The sequence below is a fragment of the Pseudorca crassidens genome, chromosome 8 (assembly GCF_039906515.1).
Source record: "Pseudorca crassidens isolate mPseCra1 chromosome 8, mPseCra1.hap1, whole genome shotgun sequence".
Lineage (NCBI taxonomy): Eukaryota > Metazoa > Chordata > Mammalia > Artiodactyla > Delphinidae > Pseudorca > Pseudorca crassidens.
The window spans coordinates 61,836,911-61,857,979 of NC_090303.1; the positions used below are offsets into that span (position 1 = coordinate 61,836,911).

The 21,069-nt window shown below is 57.7% G+C and overlaps 1 protein-coding gene across 1 annotated transcript in view; it reads left to right on the plus strand.

The window, feature by feature from the left end:
* Window positions 1–20,737, plus strand: part of MINDY4 (MINDY lysine 48 deubiquitinase 4) — a 102,633-nt gene extending 81,896 nt beyond the window's left edge. Inside the window, exons 14-17 of the mRNA XM_067746655.1 lie at window positions 10,201–10,264; window positions 13,292–13,453; window positions 19,903–20,083; window positions 20,661–20,737. Coding sequence (XP_067602756.1) covers window positions 10,201–10,264; window positions 13,292–13,453; window positions 19,903–20,083; window positions 20,661–20,737 — 484 coding nt within the window. The remainder of the gene's footprint in view (window positions 1–10,200; window positions 10,265–13,291; window positions 13,454–19,902; window positions 20,084–20,660) is intronic.
* Window positions 20,738–21,069: the final 332 nt, after the last annotated feature.

Sequence of the window (21,069 nt, forward strand, 5' to 3'; positions counted from 1 at the left end):
CATAATGATATGATTCATTCCTGGCCGGGCTCACGTGCACGGCGACCGTAAGCCGCCCTGCCTTCTCCCCAGGCCTGGGTTTGCTAATCCCTGGGCTGACGGGCGTGTGGGTGAGCCCCTTGAGCTCCCTGAGGGGAAGCTGAGCTCTCAGGAGGGCCAGGCCCTTTTGCAGTCCTCTTGGCCTCAGTTTCCCCATCTGTATGGGGGCTCCTTGGCTCTGAGGGTCAAGGTCTCTGTGCTCAGTGTCTCTGCTCTGGGTGCCACGGGGCTCGTCAGGGGCCGGGCACCCTGTTCACATGCACACTCCTTAGGGAGCTGCTCTGGCAGCCCTGCCCATCTGAGGGGCCTCCGGGGCCCCACGTCCAGGCTGTGCTTCACGTTGTCCAGAGCTGGAGCACTGGGGCTGTTTCTGCCGCCTCCCCGCCCTGTCCAACCAAGCCACGCAGGGGTCAGTCCCTGCCTAGGTCGTGGCACCTGTGGGGCATCTGTGTCGGGGAGGCTACCTCGCTGGACCTGCACAGCTTCGTGCCCATGGGCCTGGGCACAGCACAGTGCTGCCGTGCCCCTCCCCCTCCACCAGTCACAGACACACACGCACACAGAGACACACAGATACACACAGACGGACACGGGCACAAAGAGACATACATAGACACAGAAACAGACATACACAGATATACACAGAGACACATGGATACACACACAGACACACACAACACTGTGGGTGTCCCCTCCTTCCCCTTGTCCCCAGAGAGAGTATATAAAGACAGTCTCTCCTGCTTAGGGCCCCCGAGGACCTTCCCTGGGTCCTGGAGGCCAGTGGTTCCGAAGCCTCCCAGGGCAGCTATGGGCAGCCTGGCCCCTGCTCCCAGGAGGACCTGCACAGAGACCTTCTTTAGCGTTGGCCCCGGCAGTGCTTTGGTGGGAGTTGTCTTACTCCTGTGGCCTCCCTTTCCCTTCTTCTAAGAAGACAGCATAGAGAACATTCTCATCGGCAGTAAGAAGGAGAGCAACCAGCATCTAGTAAGCTTCCTGTGTGCCAGAGCCTTTGCTGTAGCATTTTACCCGAGACGCATATAATCCCCGCGGCAACCCCGTTAAGGGTCACTAGTGCGATCACCATCACCATCTCTGTCTTTCAGGTGAGGAAGCGAGGCTCTGAGAGGCGAGTGACTTGCCCCAAAGTCACACAGCTCAACCCAGGCAGCCTGGTCCCAGACGGGGTTCTCTGGGCTTGCTGTTTAAGGACCTGAACTTGGGAGTAAAACAGACTTGGTTTCAGGCCTGACTCCAAACTCCTTCGAGCTTGAGTTTCTTACTCTGTAAAATGAGGATGATAATTCCTGCCTCACAAGATTAAATGAAGAAATACATGTCGTGTGCTTGGCAGGGCTCTGGGCGGGTGGCAGGCCTCGGATGCTGGCCGCTGCTGGTCCCACCCTCTCCCAGCTGTTCTCAGGAGCCTCTTGTGCCCCGTGCTGTCCTGTCTTGCCCTCAGTCTTGGCTTGGTGCCTCGTGGTGGAGACATGGCCACAGGGATGTCCTGCAATGGGTGATGGGTCCTCCCTGGTGCCAGGAGACCGCTCTTAGGGGGAAGCCCCAGTTCCGCAAACACAGCTTAAAAACCACAGGACCAGGCGATCCCAAGGGCCTTCCTGCTCTGGGGTCCAGTTTTAGCTTTGCTGAACCCTTTGATACCATTTCAGGGTGATCCTGTGCTACTTTGGGCAGTCGAACACATGACCTGGTAGCCCAAAAAAGAGAGCAAGTCTCTCAAATCACATGCTGTCCGGCCAGGAGAAGCGGAGCTGGGGGAGGAGGGGCTGGGAAACGCAGCCGAACACGGTGTGAGTATGTGTGCGTTTGTGGCAGGCGTGTGTGGACGGGAGATGGGTGAGTCTGAGGGGCTGGGTGCGAGATGACGTGGGGTTTGGTGGTTGTGTCTGAGATCGTGCGAAGGGTGACTTGATTGTGTGTGTGCGTGAGCGTGAGTCTGACTGAGCGCATGGCCGTCCCTCCCTCCTAGCAAGGCTCTGAGACTCATGCCTGAGGCCCAGGGGCAGCTGTCACAACAGAGTCCTTGCCTCCTGTCCACGGGCTGTCCCCCAGCCCTGGGTGGAGCCAGGGTGAGGGCGCCATGGGCAGACACAAATGCAGCAGGGTGCAGCCTGGCCACTTCACCCTCAGAGGCTGAAAGAACAGTGGCGAAGCTGGCCTTCGAGTTTTGCTCGCCCCAGGCTGGGTGCAAAGGCTTGAGAAGGTTTCCTTATTTTCTGCTTGGTTGCAAGCCATCTATTTTCCTTCCTAAGATCTCGAATTGCTTACGGTAAATCTCATACAGGCTTTCATGTCCTCCTAGTTCCCCTGCTTTCCAAACCGCATGGCCCAGAACTTTCCCCAGCGCATTCTCACAAGCCCCAAGGATGCCCAAGTATCTGGGGTCAAGGCCAGCTCCGAGCCAGCCCTGCACAGCGCAGTGCAGGGGTGGGCCAGCCCCTCGGCACAGGGGAGGGCTCGGGCGCTGCCCCCCACCGCCACCCCGGGTGACTTAGGCCTGGGCAGTGAGAGGAGACCGCTCGTGAAGAAAACCTTTTCGTTCAGTAGACCTTTGGCATTCATTACAGTGGCGACTCTGGATGCCCAAGGGCAATCTTGAAAGTCCAAAATAGGCGGTACTTTGTCATTTGCCGAAGTGATTTTTGAGCAGCACGGGCCAGGTACTGGGGGCTTGGAGAAGCCTCCGCACCACGTGGCTCTGTGTTCTTTGTAACCTTCTCCAGCAGGGGAAAAACAACAACACAGTGAAACAGCCTTGAACTGAAAGCCAGCCGTGAGTGTCGGTCAGGCGAAGGCAAGTGACGGAAGCACAGTTCTTAGCCGGTGTAAGCAGAAAACAATGCAATTAATTGATTCATATCAAAAGCCCGGGGCTTTGGGAGTGGCTGGGTCCGGGAACGCAGACAGTCTTTGGGACTTGGTGTCCCCCATTCTGTCTCTTCTCTCTTCTTTGCTCTGTCTCTGTCATGTTCTCGGGGGGGCCTCCCGCACGGCGGGCTCCAGGGACCCTTTTCTCGGGCTGCCGCTGTTCCTGATGCCTCACGGTGGCCAGGCCCAGGCCACAGCCATTGTGGGGCAGGTGAGACTCAGGGGCTCCCCCGGAAGGTGGTCAAAACCCCCAGGGACCTACCACACTGGCTGGGGAAGGGCCGGGCTGCGTAGTCAGGAACTGGAGGTATGAGACGTATCAGGGAGCCGAGAGCAGGCCTGAACTCGGGGGTGAGTCAGGTCTGGGCCTGACGGAGGCCCTGCAGGCCACTCAGAAGCGGAGAGAAGCAGTGACGAAGCTCCCAGCGCACCTCAGGGAGGCTGGGCGGGCCGGTGGATGGCAGCGTAAGGGTGCGAGCAGGGGGCTGTTCAGGTTGAGAAGCCCAGGCTTTTGGTGGCCCTAGCTGTGCTGTGCTGGGGGAAGGAGAAGACAGGAGACGTGTCAGCGTTCTCCTCCACCCTCCTGTCGCACCCCCTAAACTCCCCCAGCCCAGGATAGGAGGTGCACACGGAACTGCCCAGGCCGGGTACCCTGGCTCGATACGGACAACAACTGCTTTGTAGCCCTGAACGGCGCCTGGCCTTTCTCCCCTGGGTCTTCCAGGTGGGATGCGGGAGACCGGGCAGGATGGTAAATGGCCCTCCCTTCCGACATGCCAGGCTCTTTGGACTATAGCCGGAAGACAGGAGGAGAGGAACTTTCTCAATGAACTCCAAGTCGCCTGTAACCTGGACTCGGATTCTGGTGGAGGCCGTGCTAGTGAGCGCTTTCAGCAGACTTGTCTGAGGAGGCCGTGGTGGTGGGTGGGAGGCAGACCCAAAGGGCTTGCTGGTACCTTTGTCATCGGAAGCAGCAGATGCTCCACCCAGACCCCACTTCCTTCGACTGACCTTCCTTCCTCGCCCAGGTTCCTTTTCTGGGGGCCCCCAGCTCCTGTGCAGTGAGCGGAGCTCCATCCTATAGCTCTCCAGCTGGCTCCCCCAACCCGAGGAAGGCAGTTGCTGGAGGCCCAGCCTCATCTGGAGGCGGAGGAGAGAGGGAGGGGCCCTGGGCCCCAGCGGGTGCACAGCAAACGGGCCCCTAATGGTGTGAGCCTGCCCATACCCAGGCCTGTGGAACGGCCTCCAGAAGCTGGGTCCCAGGCTGTGTTTGAAGGCAGGCAGAAGCAAGTGTCCTGCCCAGGCAGCTGAGGCTGGCCTGGAACAGCGCACCCCAGGGTTTGGGGGCTGCCAGCAACCCAAGGGACAGGCCCATAGGCCCGGGACCATCATCCCATTCTGCAGCCGTGGAGACCAAGGTTCTGAGAATTAAGGGCAGGTTGGCGCACGGCTGACACCATCACCCGAGTCTCCTGTGCCTGCATCTCCCATCCCGGGCTAGGGGAGGAGTGACAGGCGCTGGTCAGCTGTGTCTGCCCACTTAGAGGGAGAATGGGAAACAGGGCCCCAGGGAGTCCCAGACCAAACTGACGCTTGTCCACCTCATTTCAGCCGGCATAGTCTGGTCCCAGGCTGTGGAGGTGGCAAGTCACGGCCCGTGAGTGCCAGTGGGACGTGGCTGAGGGCAGCGGGTCTGCGCATAGACAGAGCCGGAGGGCTGGATGCAGAGAAGGGCGACCAAGCCCAGGCCACGCCGGGGTTAGTGGCAGAGCCGGGAGGGTCTCCTGATGCTCGGCGCATCTAGCACCCCTGTCCACTCACCCCAGAGCTGTACGTACCTCCTTGTTCCACGAAGGGCTTGCTCAGGTGCCCAGGTAGAGAGGACAGGCCTCAGGAGGTGGGAGAGGTCGTTAACCTTTTTTTTTTTTAACATCTTTATTGGAGTATAATTGCTTTACAATGGTGTGTTAGTTTCTGCTCTATAACAAGTGAATCAGCTATACGTATACATATATCCCCATATCTCCTCCCTCGCGCGCCTCCCTCCCACCCTGCCCATCCCACCCAAGCCACTAACCTTTTGAAAGAATCTTTTGTTCCAGGCCAGCCTCAGCCGTTTGGGTGGGAATCTTGCTTCTGCCTGCCTCCAAACAAGGCCTGGGACCCAGCTTCCGGAAGCCGTTCCGCAGGGCTGGGTTTGGGCGGGCTCACATCATTTAGGGCCCATTTGCTGTGCACCTGCAGGGTTAGGGCCCAGTTCTGGGCACCATGGGGCCAGACGGACACAACATAACCCAGGCCCTCCAAGTCCTTGCTACCTGGAGGGGCAAGGCTGGCACCCGAAAAGCAGGGGATGGGCGCTCTTAGGAAGGGGATGTCTGCAGGGAGATGGGGCACATCTCTCTGGGGCAAGGGAGGTGTCCCTTTGTGGAGGAGGTGACAGCAGGGCTCTGAGCGTCATGTGGGAAGGGTTGCGGCAGGCAGCAAGAACGTAGAGCAGGCGAAGGCTAGCAGAGGGGTTTTTGTAGGGAAGGGCTCCTCGAGGCGCGGTTGGAAGGAAGGTGCCGGCACGTGGAAGAGGACTGGGGGAGGTGAGGTGGAAGGCAGTGGGGGAAGGGCTTGGGCATCTCTGCTTCCTCTTCCTTCCTCCAGGCAGGTCCCTCTCTCTCCATCCACTCTCCTTGCCCTGCTTCCTGGGTCCCCTTCCTCTTTAGGGCCCGTGCCTGCAGAATGGAAATAATACCCGTGCCCTCTAACCTGTGGAGCTGTCTGCAGTTTGCAAGGCCTTTTTATGGCCTCAGCCCTTATTGCAACGACTCTTTGAGGTGGTTATTGTTGCCTCTATCAGGGGATGACACACCCAAGGCTCAGAGGTAGAAAGAAATTTGCCAAAGGTCACACAACGCAGGTGGCAGAGGGGGCCTGACACCCAGGTATTCTGACTCATTGTCCGTTCCCTGTCGACATTTCTGAGAAAACAGTCGATATCTGGCCACATCCAAATCCTTTTCAGATATTCATGGCCACAGTTCAATCGCTGGGAGCGGAGACTCCATTTATTCTGGGTTTTTGGCCGTGATACGAATAGTGGAGGTTGCAGGAATCATGACCTCTCAGTCATTGTTTTGTTGTTGTTGTTGTTGTTGCTGGTATCTCAGGAAAAAGGAAGTTACATTTACCAAATGTCAAATGCTTTATCTAGTTCATCTCATTCAGTTCTCACAGCAATCTGTAATAGAAGGAGGCGTCTTCATACCCATTTTACAGGTGGGGAAACAGGCTCAGAGAGGGGAGCAACCGGTAAGCGGCAGCAGCTGGATTTGAATCCCAGGCTCTCTGACGTCAGAGCCCACGTTCTCTTAGTTGTTCCACAGCTGTCCTTTCGCTGTTGATATTGTCCTCGAGAGTCAGTAGAAGTCCCACGGAACAATGGGTGATTGTTCCTGGAGGCTGCTGCAGGTGGCAGGGAGTGCAGTGGAAGGTGCAGTCTCTGGGGGAGGGTGTCCTGGGAGGGACAGGCAGGAGCTGACCCAGTGGAATGTGGCGGTGCCCCGGGCCTGGTGCCCTAGAGGTCAGGTGGAGGGAGGTGGCTGGCTGGGTCCCCCCCGGTTAATTACCAGTTAGTTTGGGCGTGATGTTTTAGAGATCAGAGTCGTGGACCAGGCACACTTGTGCACGTCCTGGAAGGTCCCCGGAGACTCTGGTTTTATAAATGAAGACACAGGCTGAGAGCGAGGTGTTGACTTGCCCGAGGTCACTCGGCCAAGTCCAGGACTGAGCTGACCATTGACCCCTCCTCTTGTGGACACTGATTTTAGGTGAATTTTGGCTGTAGACCAGAGCCATATGTGTAGGCCACTTGGACATATTTTCCTTCTTATTCAGAAACTTCTGCACAAAATGCCCAGATTCATATGTTCAGTCGTGTGTTGGGGAAGCTTCAGAGGGAAGGGACAAGCTGTGTCCCAGCCGGGGAGGGTGGGGACCAGGACTGGGGCTTCAGGGATCAGGGACCTGCCTAGAGCTGGCCGGCCAGGTTGGCTATCACGTGTTTCAGGCCACCCCAGACAGTGTGATGTTGGTGCCAGGGACACAGTCCCTGACTCTGTGTGACCACAAGTCCCTTCTCCTTTATGGGCCTCAGTTTCCCCATCAGTAGAACAGAGATGGCCGCTCTTGCCCGCTGACCGCACAAGACTTTAGGGAGGACAGTGTCGCTGAAAGCGTCGAGGCCGCAGACTCTGCAGAATCGAGGCTCGGGCGCTGTGAGCCGCTCAGGGGCAGAACCTCTGCCCCTCTGAGCCCTGTGCCAGAGGGCAGGCGGGACAGAGGCAGTGGAGTTCTAGGACCGGCTTCAGCCTGAATGTGGGCTGGCACCTGTCACTAGCCCTGGGCCAGCTGTGTCCTTTCTCTGGCCATCCATTCTCCCGTCTGCAAAATGCTGGGCCCCGGAGGCTCTGCCAGCCCTGACGTCCTCTTGTTCCGTTTCTTGGTGCAGCGCAGTGTCTCTGGGACCTCCCGACGCGGGCAGAGCTGGGAGAAGCCGTCCTTGCTGGCATCCTGGGCAGAGCCCCTTCCTCTGTCAGTGGGTGGACTGGACACGCCCAGGGTCAGGGTCAGGCCGTCGCCCGAGACCATTGGTCCAGGTTCTGGCCCTTGGCTTCCAGAATGCTGAGGAGGCTGGCAGCAGGGCCGCCAGGGCCAAGCCCTTCCTCGTAAGTTTCCACGCCCTGGGCACGTCCACTCAGGCTCCCCGCACTCTGTGCCTCCTGCAGTCTAAAATCCAGGCAAGGCCCTGTTCCCTAAAGTGTTCCCCAGTGCGGGCCAGTCTCAGGGGGCAGACTTCATCAGGCCCTGGCTCCCCCTCACCCAGCCTGGTGCCTGGGTCCTCGGGCTCTGCAGACCTCTTCCGGGGCCCAGTGTTGTCCAGCTCCCAGGAGGACTGTGGAAGGAATAAGCTGCTCTTTAGACTGGAATGGTCAGTCCCAGGGGAGGGCCCATCACAGCTTGTAGCTCAGAAGCCCAGAAAGTAGGAACCTCAGAGCTCAGGCAGCCCCTCCGTGGATTCAGCCCCTGCTCCCAGGACACTGCCTGCCCTTGTGCAAGTCCCGCATGTTGCAGAAGGGGAGACTGAGCCCCAGCGAGGAGAGGTCTGTGACCACATGGCAAGACAGGGCTAGAACTCTGGTCTGGTGATGGCCCCACCGTGTGAATCGCCTCCTCTCTGGGGCAGAGCAGAAGCCGCTGTTTCTTTGCTCTAGGATTCCTCACACTCAGCTCTCCAGGGATTTCCCCTAGATCGAGGTCTGGGCATCTAGATTTGCCAAAGTTGTAAATCTCTTAAGCCATAAGCCGCTCCTTGGCGTCTCCCGAATGCCCTAGTATGAAATACAGATGTTCCTCCTTTTTAAGATCTGAGCCTACTTCTGAATTTCCCATCGTGTTTGCACCTAAGGATGCAATTACCATTTCCTCCTATTGTCCTTTCTGCCCGTCCCTCTGCTCTCAGCTGACGCAGGCGCTCAAACCCGCTGGGTGAACACGAGGCTGTGAGAAGATCAGACTGCTTCTGAAAGCTTCGGGGTGGCTTGGGGCCAGCGATCCTTATCAGTCCACCCAGGGCCCCTCGGAGGCTATTTTCTTCCCTTCAGAAGATGCCTGTATATATGCCGCAGGGAGCGTTTCCATCAATTCTTCTGCCCAAGCCAGTGCCAGCCACACGCCGGCCTCGCCCATTTGTCCCCCATCCCCCCAGCTGGCCCCTTCCCAGGCCCGCTGGGTCGTTTCTGGAAGGCCAGCCTCAGGCCCTTCCTGAGGACCCCCAGCCTCCGTGGTTCTCGGCTGGGCCCTGCACTGTCAACCCAGCCCGTCTTCTCGTGTGGACCACGAACCGTCCCTGTTCGGCCACAGTTAGTAAAATCCACAAGAGAGTGTTTCTGCTGTGGAGTCGTGGAGCTTGAGTTTCTAAGCTCGTTTGGGACCAGAGTGCATGTTTTAGGTTTGTGGACTTATGGCAGATTGAGATTGAAAGCATAAAAGTGAGGCCAGGTTTTTCTTCTCTTCCACTAAAAGGAAAAACAAACGTCGTGATCGCTTGCCTCTTCCTACCTCTGGGCCACCCCTGGGTGCTCTCTTTGGGGTGCAGATGTAGCCCATGCTGGGTGGGCAGCAGTGGGGTGAGCCGGCTCCCGGGCCTCACGTCACCCCCCTGGCTTTACCTCTCTGGGCTTCTTTCCATGTCTGTAAAATAAAGTAATTCCTGCTTCACTGGGTGGCTGGAGCCTTGAAATGCTGTCCTCTGAGTGCGGTGGGAGCTCCTTTCCTATTACCCGTCTGTCCCACGGCTCTGTTCAACAATAATGCTTGGTCTCCCGAGGGATTTCCTTTGGGGTAAAAGGAATAATAATGTCCTAATGGTGGGCTTTCTAGACGGTAGGATGGTTTTGAGATTTGGGGGCTGGGGGCTTGCCTCCTGGTGCTGGCCTCACATGTGACGGGGCCATTGCTGACCTGACACTGCACCGTTCTGCCCCCCCGTAGCATACAGCCCTAGAAATCTCTTTCTTTCAGTTTGGTGGGGTTTCTTTTGGCAGAGGGGCTTTTCACCTTGTGCCCTTAGGGGGACCCCATTCTGAAGGTGGAGCCACAGAGGTGATCTAGGGTCGGGGGGAACACAGGCCTCGGAGACTGGCAGCTAGATCCCCTGCCAGCTCCATCGCCCACGAGCTGAATGCCCTGGGCACGTCAGTTCTTCTCGGAGCCTTGGTTTTTCTCTCAGTGTTTAGGGAATAATAGTTGTACTCGGCCTGGTACAGGGTCTGTGCCCAGGTGGCGGCAGCTGTTGTTTCAGGACTCCAGGAGGCGTTAGAGGCCGTTCCTCCCATTTAACCGACTTGCAGACCGAGGACTGGAGGTGGCAGGGGATGGCCCAGTCCCCACTCTTAGTAAGCGACAGTAGGAGTGTGAATGCAGGACGTGGATTCCAAACCCAGCGCCCTTTCTGCTGTGGCATGCTTCCATCACGAACCTCTGGTGTCTGCCGAGGGTCTGCCATGGCCCTCTGCAGGCCAGAGTGGAGGCCACTGCCCAGAGCAGAGTGAGCTCCGGACTCCAGCCCCAGGGAGGGCACAGAGCACAGAAGCTCAGGTTCCCGCCAAATCCGGGATTTGGGGCCTCCGCCTGGAACCCGAGGGGAGGCCCTGGCCACCCTCGAGGTTTGCCCGGATCCTGAATCAGGCAGAGGTGTGCTAACAGCCCTTTTTTCTTGCTCTCCAGTGTCCGCCAGGACTTCGACGTCCCCACCAGCCACCTGATTGGAGCACACGGATACTGCACGCAGGTCAGGGCCGCAGTGGGGCGTGGGGTGGTCAGGCGCTTCTTTCCCTTCCTCTTGCCTTCTGTCTTTGCCCCTGCCAGCACTGCCCAAGCAGCTTTCGTGTTCCGCCTCTGCTGGGCTTCTTCCTCACGGAGACCTAGAGAGGGAACTCAGGTTAACTTCTGTTTCTGGAGTTTGCTGTACCCGATCTGTGTGCCCGGAGCTGCAGGAGGTTCAAGAGAGGCAGAGCCAGGTGCTGCCCAGCCCGGAGCCCCGGCATAGGCTGGGAGCCCCAGGCCCAGCTGCGGGGACGACGGCCATGGCGCCCTACGATTGTACAGCACGTGGTCTTTATGACCACCCCTCTGCATCTTCACAAAGGGGCCCTCAAGTGGCTTCGTGGAGGGCAGGGGGTCCCTTAGCACAACTGCTTGTCATCGATCCTCCCAGTCACCCGGTGGCACAAGGAAAGGGATCTGTTTCAGATCCTATCAGCGAGTGTCGGGACTGGAGCCAGATGCTACACATGACTACGGTCTGAGCCCTTCTCTGCATGGCAAGGCCTCCTGAGCGGCCAGCGGGCCACAGTTAAATCTGACCCTCAGTGCATCTGGGGGCGTCGTGTGTAGCACAGACAGGCTGAGCGGAGCTTCTCTGGTTGCTGGGCCCAGCTGAGGACCCAGTTGTCCTAGGGGTCCTGGCTCACTTGTGCCAGTCCTGAAAACATACCTGGGCACCGTGCAAGGGCCTGCTTGGGGCCTGTGGTTTGTCCAAGGCACCCGAGGAGATGTGAGGTTGCCTGCTGCTTACCCCCCAGAGAAAGGTTTCAGGCTGAGCGACGGCCAGTGGTGGTCCAGCTCCTGCTCTGGGTGCCTGCGCTCCCCGTGGGAGCTTCCTGACGCGCTGTCGGAGAGCACTGTGACCCAGGGGTGGGCAGTTAAGCAGCGTACAGAGTGCAGAACACAGTCTGGGGCTGGATTCTGAGCTGTGTTGGCAGTTCCACTTGCGGCGTGAGCTGGAGCGACTTTCTTCCCCTCCCCGAACCTCGGTCTCCTCACGTGTAGAATGAAGCATTTGGACTAGATCGGTGCTTCTTAAACCTTGATTGTGCACGCGAGTCCCGCAGAGTCTTGCTGAAGAGCAGGCTGAGGTTCCGTGGGCCCGGGCTAGGGCCTGAGGTTTTGGATTTCTAACGGGCTTCCAGGAAGGGTGATGCGGCTGGTCCATGGACTACACTTTGAGTAGTGAGGAACCAGATGACCGCTAAGCTTTGCCACTGTGTGATTTTGAGTCTAGGGGCAGGGAGCGTCCTGTCACTATTTCTCCCCCAATTTTGAGGAGGCTTCCTGCTCTGAGGAAGGTTTTGAGACACACCCCAGATGGGCAGCAGGACCTTTTCTCCCCCTTGAAAACCCGCTGGGAGCCCTTGAATGTGTCTGAAGAAGGCCATGCCTTTCTTAGGCAGCCGCTGGCCCTGAGGTGCAGTATCTCAGAGCAGACATTTCCTCCAAATTCTTTCTCGCTTCCTCTGCAAGAACACAATGAGGCCCCCTCGGTATCTCCCTCCAATGAGGGCCCCTCTGCGGCCATCAGAGGGGCCTCTTTTACTGCCTCTGGGGCAGGGATCCTGGGGTTGACGGAGGGGTTTATTAACCTGCGCATCACTCTCACAGTTCCGGGGAAAACACTTCTGTGAACTCTGCCCTCCAGAGTTTATGGTGGGCAAGGGCTGTTATGGCCATTCCCACGTACCATGGAGGAGATTCCTGCGGGCTGGCCTCACGCACGCGCCAGCCCTGGCAGAAGGAGTTAGAAGCTCCTGCCCCAGCGCTAAGGCTGGGCTCCCGTGTATCCTTCCTTAGCAGGGCAGCGCGTGCTTAGCGGTTGCCCTCCGTTTTGAATCTTTGGCTGGCCAGGTGGTACCCTGAGGGTAACAAGTGAGGGGAGAGGGAAGGGACACCAGAAAGGGAGCCGGAAAGTGAGGGTGGGAGTGCGGCGCTGTCACTAAGCAGCTGTGTGGCCTGGGCAAATCCCGTCCCAGCTGCGAGCCTGTTTCCGCATTCCTCACGGGAGGTTGGAGCCCTAGATGCTCTGCTTGAGGAAGGGCCCTTGCAGCCAACCCAGTGCCGGAGGCACTGGCTAAAGGAGATGGCCGAGAGTCAGAGCCCCACAAGTCACCGTCTCCTGGTTCTGGGGTTGGCAGGCTTGCTGGCCTGTCGGGTGCGAGGCGTGAGGCGTGCAGCCATGCAGCCAACAGAGGCAGAGACAGAGCGGGAACCCAGGCTGGGGCCCGCCTGCCTTCTCCTCCCTGCCCCTGCTGTCCTCTCCTTTCCTTCCCCCGCCTTGGAGACCCCGCCCTCACTGGTGGAATCCCAATACGGCCTGGAGCTGAGTTACTGGTGTCACCCCATTGTCAGCTTCCTGGTGGTGATGATGCGCTCTGGTTATGTAAGATGTTACCGTTGGGGGAAGCTGAGTGAAGGGTGCACAGGAACTCTCTGTACTATTTTTGCAACTTCTTATGTCTCTAAAGTTATTTCAGAATCAAAAAGCTTATTAAAAAAGTATCCAAGACTTCAAGACCCACCCAAATGCCGCTTCTCCACGAAGCGGCTCCGACTGTCACGGGGTCCTGTGTCTGTGTGGGCCACGCGCGCTCTGTGCACACATTGTTACAGCCGCAGTCACATCCTACACTGTGCTTCAGGCGTGCAGGCCCGCACCCGTCCCCCCTCTAGACCCGGACGCCCGAGGTCAGGAGCCACTCTTTCCCTCCAGCGGGACCCGCACCCCACCCCCAGCCCATGCACACACAGGGTCCTGGGCACAGTCGGCGCCCAGTGAATGCTTGTGGGATAAGGACTGATGAGTTCCCAGAGTCACGTTGATGAGCAGAGTTGGCAGCTTCCCTGAGGGCTGTGGGAACGCTGAAGCCACAGCCCCTCTGATTTCAGTCTCTCGCCCTCCTTGCTTTCTTCCTTCCTTTTCTGCCCTTTTTCTCTTGTTCCCCATCTCCCCTTGACAAGCCTTTCCCCTTTCTCTCATCAACAGGAACTTGTCAATCTGCTCCTGACCGGGAAAGCCGTGTCCAATGTTTTCAACGACGTGGTTGAGCTCGATTCCGGGAACGGGAACATCACGCTCCTCAAAGGCATCGCCGCACGCAGCGACATCGGCTTCCTGTCCCTCTTTGAACACTACAGCGTGTGCCAGGTACCGAGCCCTCGGGCCTCCAGAGACCCAAGAGCCTGGCTCCCTGGGACCAACAGGAGGGAGGGAGGAGAAGGAGAGTTGGCTCCAGTTCCCGGAGCTGGGTCCAGTCTCAGTCACGGAGCGTATGGGAAAACTACACACACACACAGCTTCACCGCCATCCAGCACAGGCCCGAAGTTCACTCCCAGAGCCAGCTGTGACGCCATGAAAGGGACCTCTAGGGATTTACAGTGTGCTGTCGTGTGTGTGTGTGTGTGTGTGTGTGTGTGTGTGTGTGTGTGTGTGTGTGTGTGTGTGTGTGTGTGTGTGTGTGTGTGTGTGTGTGTGTGTGTGTGTGTTGGCCAGGGGGTCTTCTCCCGGGACAAGGGCCTGAGGTCTTGGGCCTCGTGTTAGTTTCCTAGGGCTGTCTCAACGAAGCACCACAAACTGGGTGGCTTCAACCCACAGAAACGTGTCGTTTCATAGTTCTGGAGCAGAAGGTCTCCTAACAGAAGTCCAAAATCAAGGTGTCGGCAGGGCAACACTCCTCCTGAAACCCACGGGGAGAATAAGCCTTCCTTGCCCCTTCTAGCCTTTGACGTTTCCCAGCAATCCTTGGTGAGCCTTAGCTTGTGGCTGCATGACTCCAGTCTCTGCCTCTGGTGTCACATGGCCATCTTCTCCCTCTGTGTCTCCTTTTCTCATAAGGACCTCAGTCACGTGGATTGCGGACCCACCCTACCCCGCTAACCTCGCCTTGACTAATTACATCTGCAACAGCGCTATTTCCAAATAAGACCACAGTCTGAGGTACTGGGGGCTAGGACTTCAACAGAGCTTTTGGGGGGACACAATTCAACCCATAATAGGCCTTACTCAGTCTGTTTGCAAGTGTATTGGTCCCTCTACGTTTTCTCTCACTGCAGCCAGGGTCTTAGAGAGGGCCGGACCCCCAGCTGAAGCTGGGCACGGGGTAGGGTGACAGTATCTCTGGGCAACATGGGCAGGGGACCACCGGGCCCTGTGTCCTTGTCCCAACCTGCTGCTGAACCTTCTCTGAGCCTCGGTTTTCATGTCTCCAGGGAAGACATTGTTCTGTGGTCGATTACATGACCTGAGGGGTAGCAGGAGGTTCTTCTCTGGTGACCGGCCCAGCAAAGATTCTTGGAGGGTCAGGATGAGGCCCCATTCATCTTACATCCCCAGAGCCAGGGATGCAGAGACTGACCCAAAGGGATACTCAGAGTATGCTAGGTGGATGGATATGCAGGGCGGTTCAGTTTCATCACGCCCTTCCTGCGTGATCACATGTTCGGGTGGGCTGTCCCATTGAACGCCGTTGTTCAGGTGGCCCCGTGCCCAGATTCCGCCTCTGGGTGACACCCCACCCCCACGGACAGGAAGCAGCCCTGTGGGTTCCAAAGACTTGGGGAGAAAAGAGTGACAGTGACTCCTTCCCAGATGTGCTGGTGTCAGGAGGGAGCCCAGGAGTGTAGCCACGTGGCCCGTGAGGAGCACCAGGAGCCCTGAGCATCAGATCCTGGGTGGGCTGTGAAGGCCTTCAGCCCGAAATTCCACGGGCTGAGAGGTGACCTTGCCCGGGCTCGCGGAATCCCCAGGTTTACCATGAGCCCTGGTTTCACTCTCGTGTGGAGGGCATTGGTCAAAATGTCAACTATTTTCCTTCGGTCTGTTGAGGGTAATTGACGGGAACAGCAGTTGGGCGTCATCCTGTCCTTGGAACAAAATGCAGATTGCACAAATTCAGGTCCTACAATGATCCTTGAATCCACATAGACTCCCCCACCACCCCGCTCTGCTATTGTTTGCTTCGTCGAAGACTGGGTGTTGTATCTCCCTGCAGCGAGGGATGGTTTGCTCCTCTGCCTTGGGACTGCAGCCTCGCTAAAGAAGGACCCCAGGGCCTCCTCTCCTACTCTCCAGAGCTCACTGAAGGCTGGGCCTCTGAAGGAGAAGGCAGAGGCTGGGCAGTTAGACAAAGCACTTTCCTTTCCTGTAACTCCAACCCGCTATCCCTTTGGTCACTGAGTTGCTTGGAGCTTTCGTGATTAGCCACGTCAGACAGAGAGGGAATCCAAGGAGGTTTAGCCTCCAGGCCCAGACCTGGACCCAGAGCCGGGGCCCCCTCTCAGCCTGGCCTGGTCTTCCACCTGGCAGTACAGACGTGGTCACTGGGGAAGATCTGGTCTTTGGGGCCGCCTGGGCATGGCATCCACCGCGGGGCTGTTCTGATAAGGCTGAAGGCTTTCTTTCATGTAGACGGCAGAACCAGGCCCGCCTTCACTCACAGCCCATCTCCAGGCTTCTCAGTGCGGCCTCTGGCTGGGAGCCAGGGTTCTGGGGCCCTCACGAGTATGTGTGTGGGAGGGTGATAGGTCCTGCCTATCAGCCAGCTTGTCAGGTGACCCACATTCCGGCTGTGCCCCGGGGGAAGCAGAGGCAACTCTGGGCCAAGAAATGCACCCCTGCCGTAAGTAAGCAGCCCCCCGCCCCAGCATGGCTGTGTCCTACGGGACTCAGTCTGCCATCGGTGACCCACTGGGTTGGCCTCACCTTGCCCATCCGACTTCCCCCTCACTCCCTCCACCCCAGAGCGCAAAGTGAGGATGGGCTGCACTGCAGGCTGCAGTGGGGAGACCAGCCCCTCCTGGCTCGTGGTGGCAGTGGTGATGGGGGACGGAGAGGCCAGGGGAGGACAGCAAGGCGCAGGGAGTTTAACTCCAGGGCTTCCCCATTCATTGCTGCCTTCAGGAAGGGACCTGGGCAAAGGCTGAGCTTGGCAGGGAGAGCTCTGTAAGCACCACCCTCCTCCTCCCATTTGTCCAGCTCTGCAAACAGCACCATCTACCCAGTTGCTCAAACCAGGAGCGCATTCAATCCATCAAGAGGTCGTGGGGCTCCTTCCCGAAGCTGTTTCTCAAGTCTGTCCACTTTCACCCTTATCCGAGCCACCAGCATCGCTGTTCGGGACACTTGTGATGGCCCAGCTGGCCTCTGGCTCCTGTCCCCACCTCCCTCCAATCCTGTTCCTTCACTGAAGCCAGTGTGATCTTTAAAAGAGTAGAGCAGTCACATCATTCCTTTGCTTAACAACCTTCTGTGCATTCCCAGTCCTCTGAGATTGTTATGGGCTGAATTGCGCCGTTTCCCCCCACTCCCCCGACCCAACATTCATTTACTAAAGTCCTAGCCCCCAGTACCTTGGAGTGTGACTGTATTTGGAGACAAGACCATTCAAGAGGTCATTAAGGTAAAAGAAGGTCATATGGTTGGGCCCAAATCCAGCGGACTGGTATCCTTAGAAGAAGAGGTTAGGACACAGGCACACACAGAGGGAAGACCACGTCTACAAGCCAAGGAGAGGGGCCTCAGAAGGAACCAACCCTGCCGACATCTTGATCTGGGACGTCCAGCCCCCAGAACTGTGAGGAAATAAATTTCTGTCGTTTGAGCTGCCCGATCTGTGGAACTTTGTTACTCAGCTCTAGCAAACTAATACAGAGACTACAGTGCAGACCTTCCCATGACCTTTAAGGCCCTGCGTCCTGTCCCTGCTTTTCCCTCCCTTCACGTTTTGACTTCACTGTCACTTCCTCAGGGAAGGCTTTCCTGACCTCATCACTCTATCTCAATAGAGGTCTGCTCTCGTGGTCCCCTGCCCACCTTGTCGTCCTCCGTCGTAGAATGTTAGTTCTTTCCTTCACAGGCCTCCTCCTGGTTTTACGCATCCCATTTCATTGCTTTTGAGATGCAAACGTGCCCCACATTTGAACATTTCTGAGTTTTTCACGCAGTCGATGATGTGTCGGGCCTTAATTGCCAGCCTGCGTCCTTTCTTAGTGATACAAAACAGAACGGTGACTCCGATGGCATCTTAGATTCAGTGAAATGTGGTGCAAATGTGTCTGTGTGATTCTCTGTTTACTATCTCCTCCTCCTTCAGCGGCTAACCCCATGAGGACAGGCCGTTCCAGGGTACTTCACCACCGACCCATCGTCTCACACGGTCCCTGGGACCAAAGTATAACTCATGTTGAATGGATGTTATCCTTGGAGATGACAGACTGCCGCTCTGCCAGCCATCAAATGTCGGTCCTTTTAAATTAGGGCTTCGGAGCTGGCAGGCCATGGTTGGGTGGGGGGCATTCACACACCTCACTCCCGCAAAAGACCTTAAGAATCCAGGTAAAAGTACGCGCTGACCCTTGAGCAGCACGGGCGTTAATCTGTGTATAAGTCACAGTCAGTCCTCCGTATCCGCCGTTCTTCTGCATCCGACGATTCAACCAACCATGGACCGCGTAGTACTGTAGTCGTTACTGTTGAAAACTATCCGTGTATAAGTGAACCCACACGGTTCAAGCCCACGTTGTTCAAGGGTCACCTTAATCCCTGATTGTGCTGCACGTTCACCCACAGGAGAGAGGCTGTGCTGGAGGAAATGTGCCCACCCACCCTCCTTCCTCACCCCGGGCCTTCGGTCAGCTACCCCAGAGTCCAAAGGAAGTGGATTTCATCTTTGGAAAATGCCACCCAATGGGGAGGGGCTCCTGAATGAGAAAACTCATTTATAAACTCCCCGGGCAGCTTTTTTTGCCCTTAATCTTTTGACTGTTGCTTAAATGGCAAGCTGCCCTTTTGTCCCTCTGCTGGAAAATTCAGGGTGGCTGTTTCTGCAGACGCCTGTTCCTGGTGGGCTGCATGGCTCTTTTTTCCTGCAGTGAATGGGCACTGGCTTCCCAGTCTTCAGGGCTCCCTGTTCGAGGTGATGCCCTCACCAGAAAAGCCTGGAATTTTAACCTGGAATGGAGGCCAAGTTTGTAGTGGGGTTTAGGCACGTCCAGCCACATCGTTTAAGACAACTAATTCCACCTCCCCCCCCCCCCCCGTTTCCACCAAGGAGCGAGTCACACTTTAATGTTCACAGGGAGCTGGGGTGAGGGCCCAAGGGGCCAGGTGGAGGGGGCGGGTGGGGGACTTGGACAATGAGACAGTGAACACTTCGTGAAGTTCACCCTGCTACCCTCTGTAGGAGGGTCACGAGCAAGCATTTCCCCGGAGCACAGCCCCTTTGTCCGGGACACCCCAGCTCCAGGTGGGCTCTGAGAGGCCCGAGGAAGACTGGCCGGCCACTCGTCTGTGACGGGCCCCGGAGAAAGTATGCCCATCTCCCCACTGGAAAAATAATTCCCATTCTTTCCTTAATCCACAGGCTGTGGCTGTAAATACCTGAGCATGCAAACATCTCCTTGGGGCTGGTGGGGATTAGGCCGAATCAGCCTGGCCCACTGCACGTACAGAAATGAATAAACTAGGGCCCGGGGTGGGGAGTCACAGGTGACAGCGAGAGAGCGCGTCGAGGTCTGGCCACCGAGGGGCAGACCAGCCAGGCGTCTGAGCAGGCCTTCGGAGGGCCCCGCCACGCCTCTCTCCTCTGCAGGCAGAACCACAGGAAGGCCCTGATGCTGATTCCATGCATCTGCCTTCTCCCAACACCCCTCTACCATGCAAGTCCTCTGCTGGGAACTTTCCAAAGGACTCCCTCCTCAGAAGGAAGTTCCAGCTCTTCATCCTCCCCTTCCCGTGCCCTCTCCTGATGCCCTGCGCTTTTCCTGAATGTCTCTGGACACTTGTTCTGGCATCACCCACAGACTGCTCACCCGGAGGCCCCCCTCCCTTCCCCCTGTGGCTCCAGCCCCACCTGTCTTCAAGCTAAAGTCCTAGCTCCAGTTCCGCTTCATTCGCGAGGACCTTCAGTCGTCACTTGCTTATGTTGACTTACACCCCCTGCTCTGCTCTGAGGGTGTAGTCCGTGCCAGAGGCAGGCGTATGTGCTTATGGTGAGGCAGAGTGATGCACTGCGGCAGAGGAGGGTGGGTACCTAGCACCTGGTACCTAGGACTAGAAGCGGGACATGATGCGTGCTCTCTGATTGGGTAATCTGGGCGATGCAGGACCCCTAGGAGAGGAGAGGTGTACGGGGGAACAGTGAACGCACAGGCATGAGGCTTGCCGTGCTGGAGTAGTTTGAGGACTGGTGAGAGGTTCTGTGTGGCTGTGGCTGGGGAGGGGAGGGTATGGAAGAGCCGGCTAGGAGGTCATTGCTTCGGGAGGAGAGGCTGGGCCTGGAGAACAGGGTGGGCAAGCACCACATACCAGCTGGATGTGGGAGATGAAGTGAGGGGGGCGACGCCCGGCTTTCAGGCCAGGGTATCTCCATGTGACTGTGGGGCAAAGGCCCTGCGAGCAGTGGGCTGAGCAGGCAGGGACAGCTCTGTGTCAGTGAGCCGCAGACAGGGCCCCAGCCTCACACAGGGTCTGGAATCCCCAACGGGGCCTCGCTGAGGTCAGCCCGGGCCTGGGGTTGGACAGAAGATGCTCTGGCCCGCTTCCCTGGGGATGGCGCATGGTATTAGGTACCTCTGTCTGCTCCCTCTCCCTCGTCCAGGTCGGCTGCTTCCTGAAGACCCCGAGGTTCCCCATCTGGGTGGTGTGCAGTGAGAGCCACTTCAGCGTCCTGTTCAGCCTGCAGCTGGAGCTGCTGCAAGATTGGAGGGCCGAGAGGCTCTTTGACCTGTACTACTACGACGGCCTGGCCACCCAGCAGGAGCAGATCCGGCTGACTATCGGTGCACTGCCTCCCCGCCTGCCCTGTCCGTCCCCGGGGAGCCTTCAGACCGGTCGGGGACGCCGGCCTTAGCACGCCCAGTCAGGGCAGTCAGAGACCAATGCACACTGGGGGATCAGAGGGCGAGTGTGCGCAGGTCCTCCTGTGGGAGGGGGCCAGAGCTGGGCCTTGAGAAACTGATGTCCTTAAGGGTACAAGGTGAGGTTGAGACTACGTAGTAGACAGTATCACGGCAACAAGTTTGGGTTTTATTCTCCAGGCAGTGGGGAGCCATGGAAGGTTTTGGAGCAGGGGAGTGGTGGGCTGAGACATGTTTTTAGAAAGAACTATTCTGGTAGCTGAAAGGGGGCAGGAGGGTGGGGTGGAGACTGGAGATGGGAGGCCAGTGAGCAGGGACACCTATGGTGTCCAGGTAAGAACCGATGGGCAGGAACCAGGGAGGGTCCAAATAAGAAGAGAAGAGGGGCAGGTAGGTACCGGAAGAGTCAGGTCCCAGGAGTAGGACTGTTGGTGCTGACCTTGGGGTGAACGTGGGCCCTGGGCTGATGAGCGTGTGCCTCTCTCTCCCCGCTCCCCAGACACCACCCAGACCGTCCCTGAGGACAGAGACAATGACCTCGTCCCTCCCCTGGAGCTGTGCATCAGAACCAAGTGAGTCAGGCCCACCTGTGGCTTTGGGGCCTTGCCTGAGTGGCTGGGAGGAGCAGTGGTTGGGAGTGGCCTGCAGGAAGGGGGATGGGTTCCTGGATTGTCCCAACTAGGAAGGGTGTGGTGAGGGGCCGGTAGGACCCCTGCAGACTGCAAAGACACAGTGCTTGGGGCTTGTCTGTATGTGGCGTTTTGTGGTCACCATGGCCCAGGGAGACGTGTGCGATTTGCGAGATGCCGTGTCTTCAGGTAGCTCCCTAAGATGACCCGTGGCAGGGGGTGGAGGTGAGCTGGTGCCTCGAGAGCCCCCCTCGTTCCGGGCAGCAGCTGTTAGGTCCA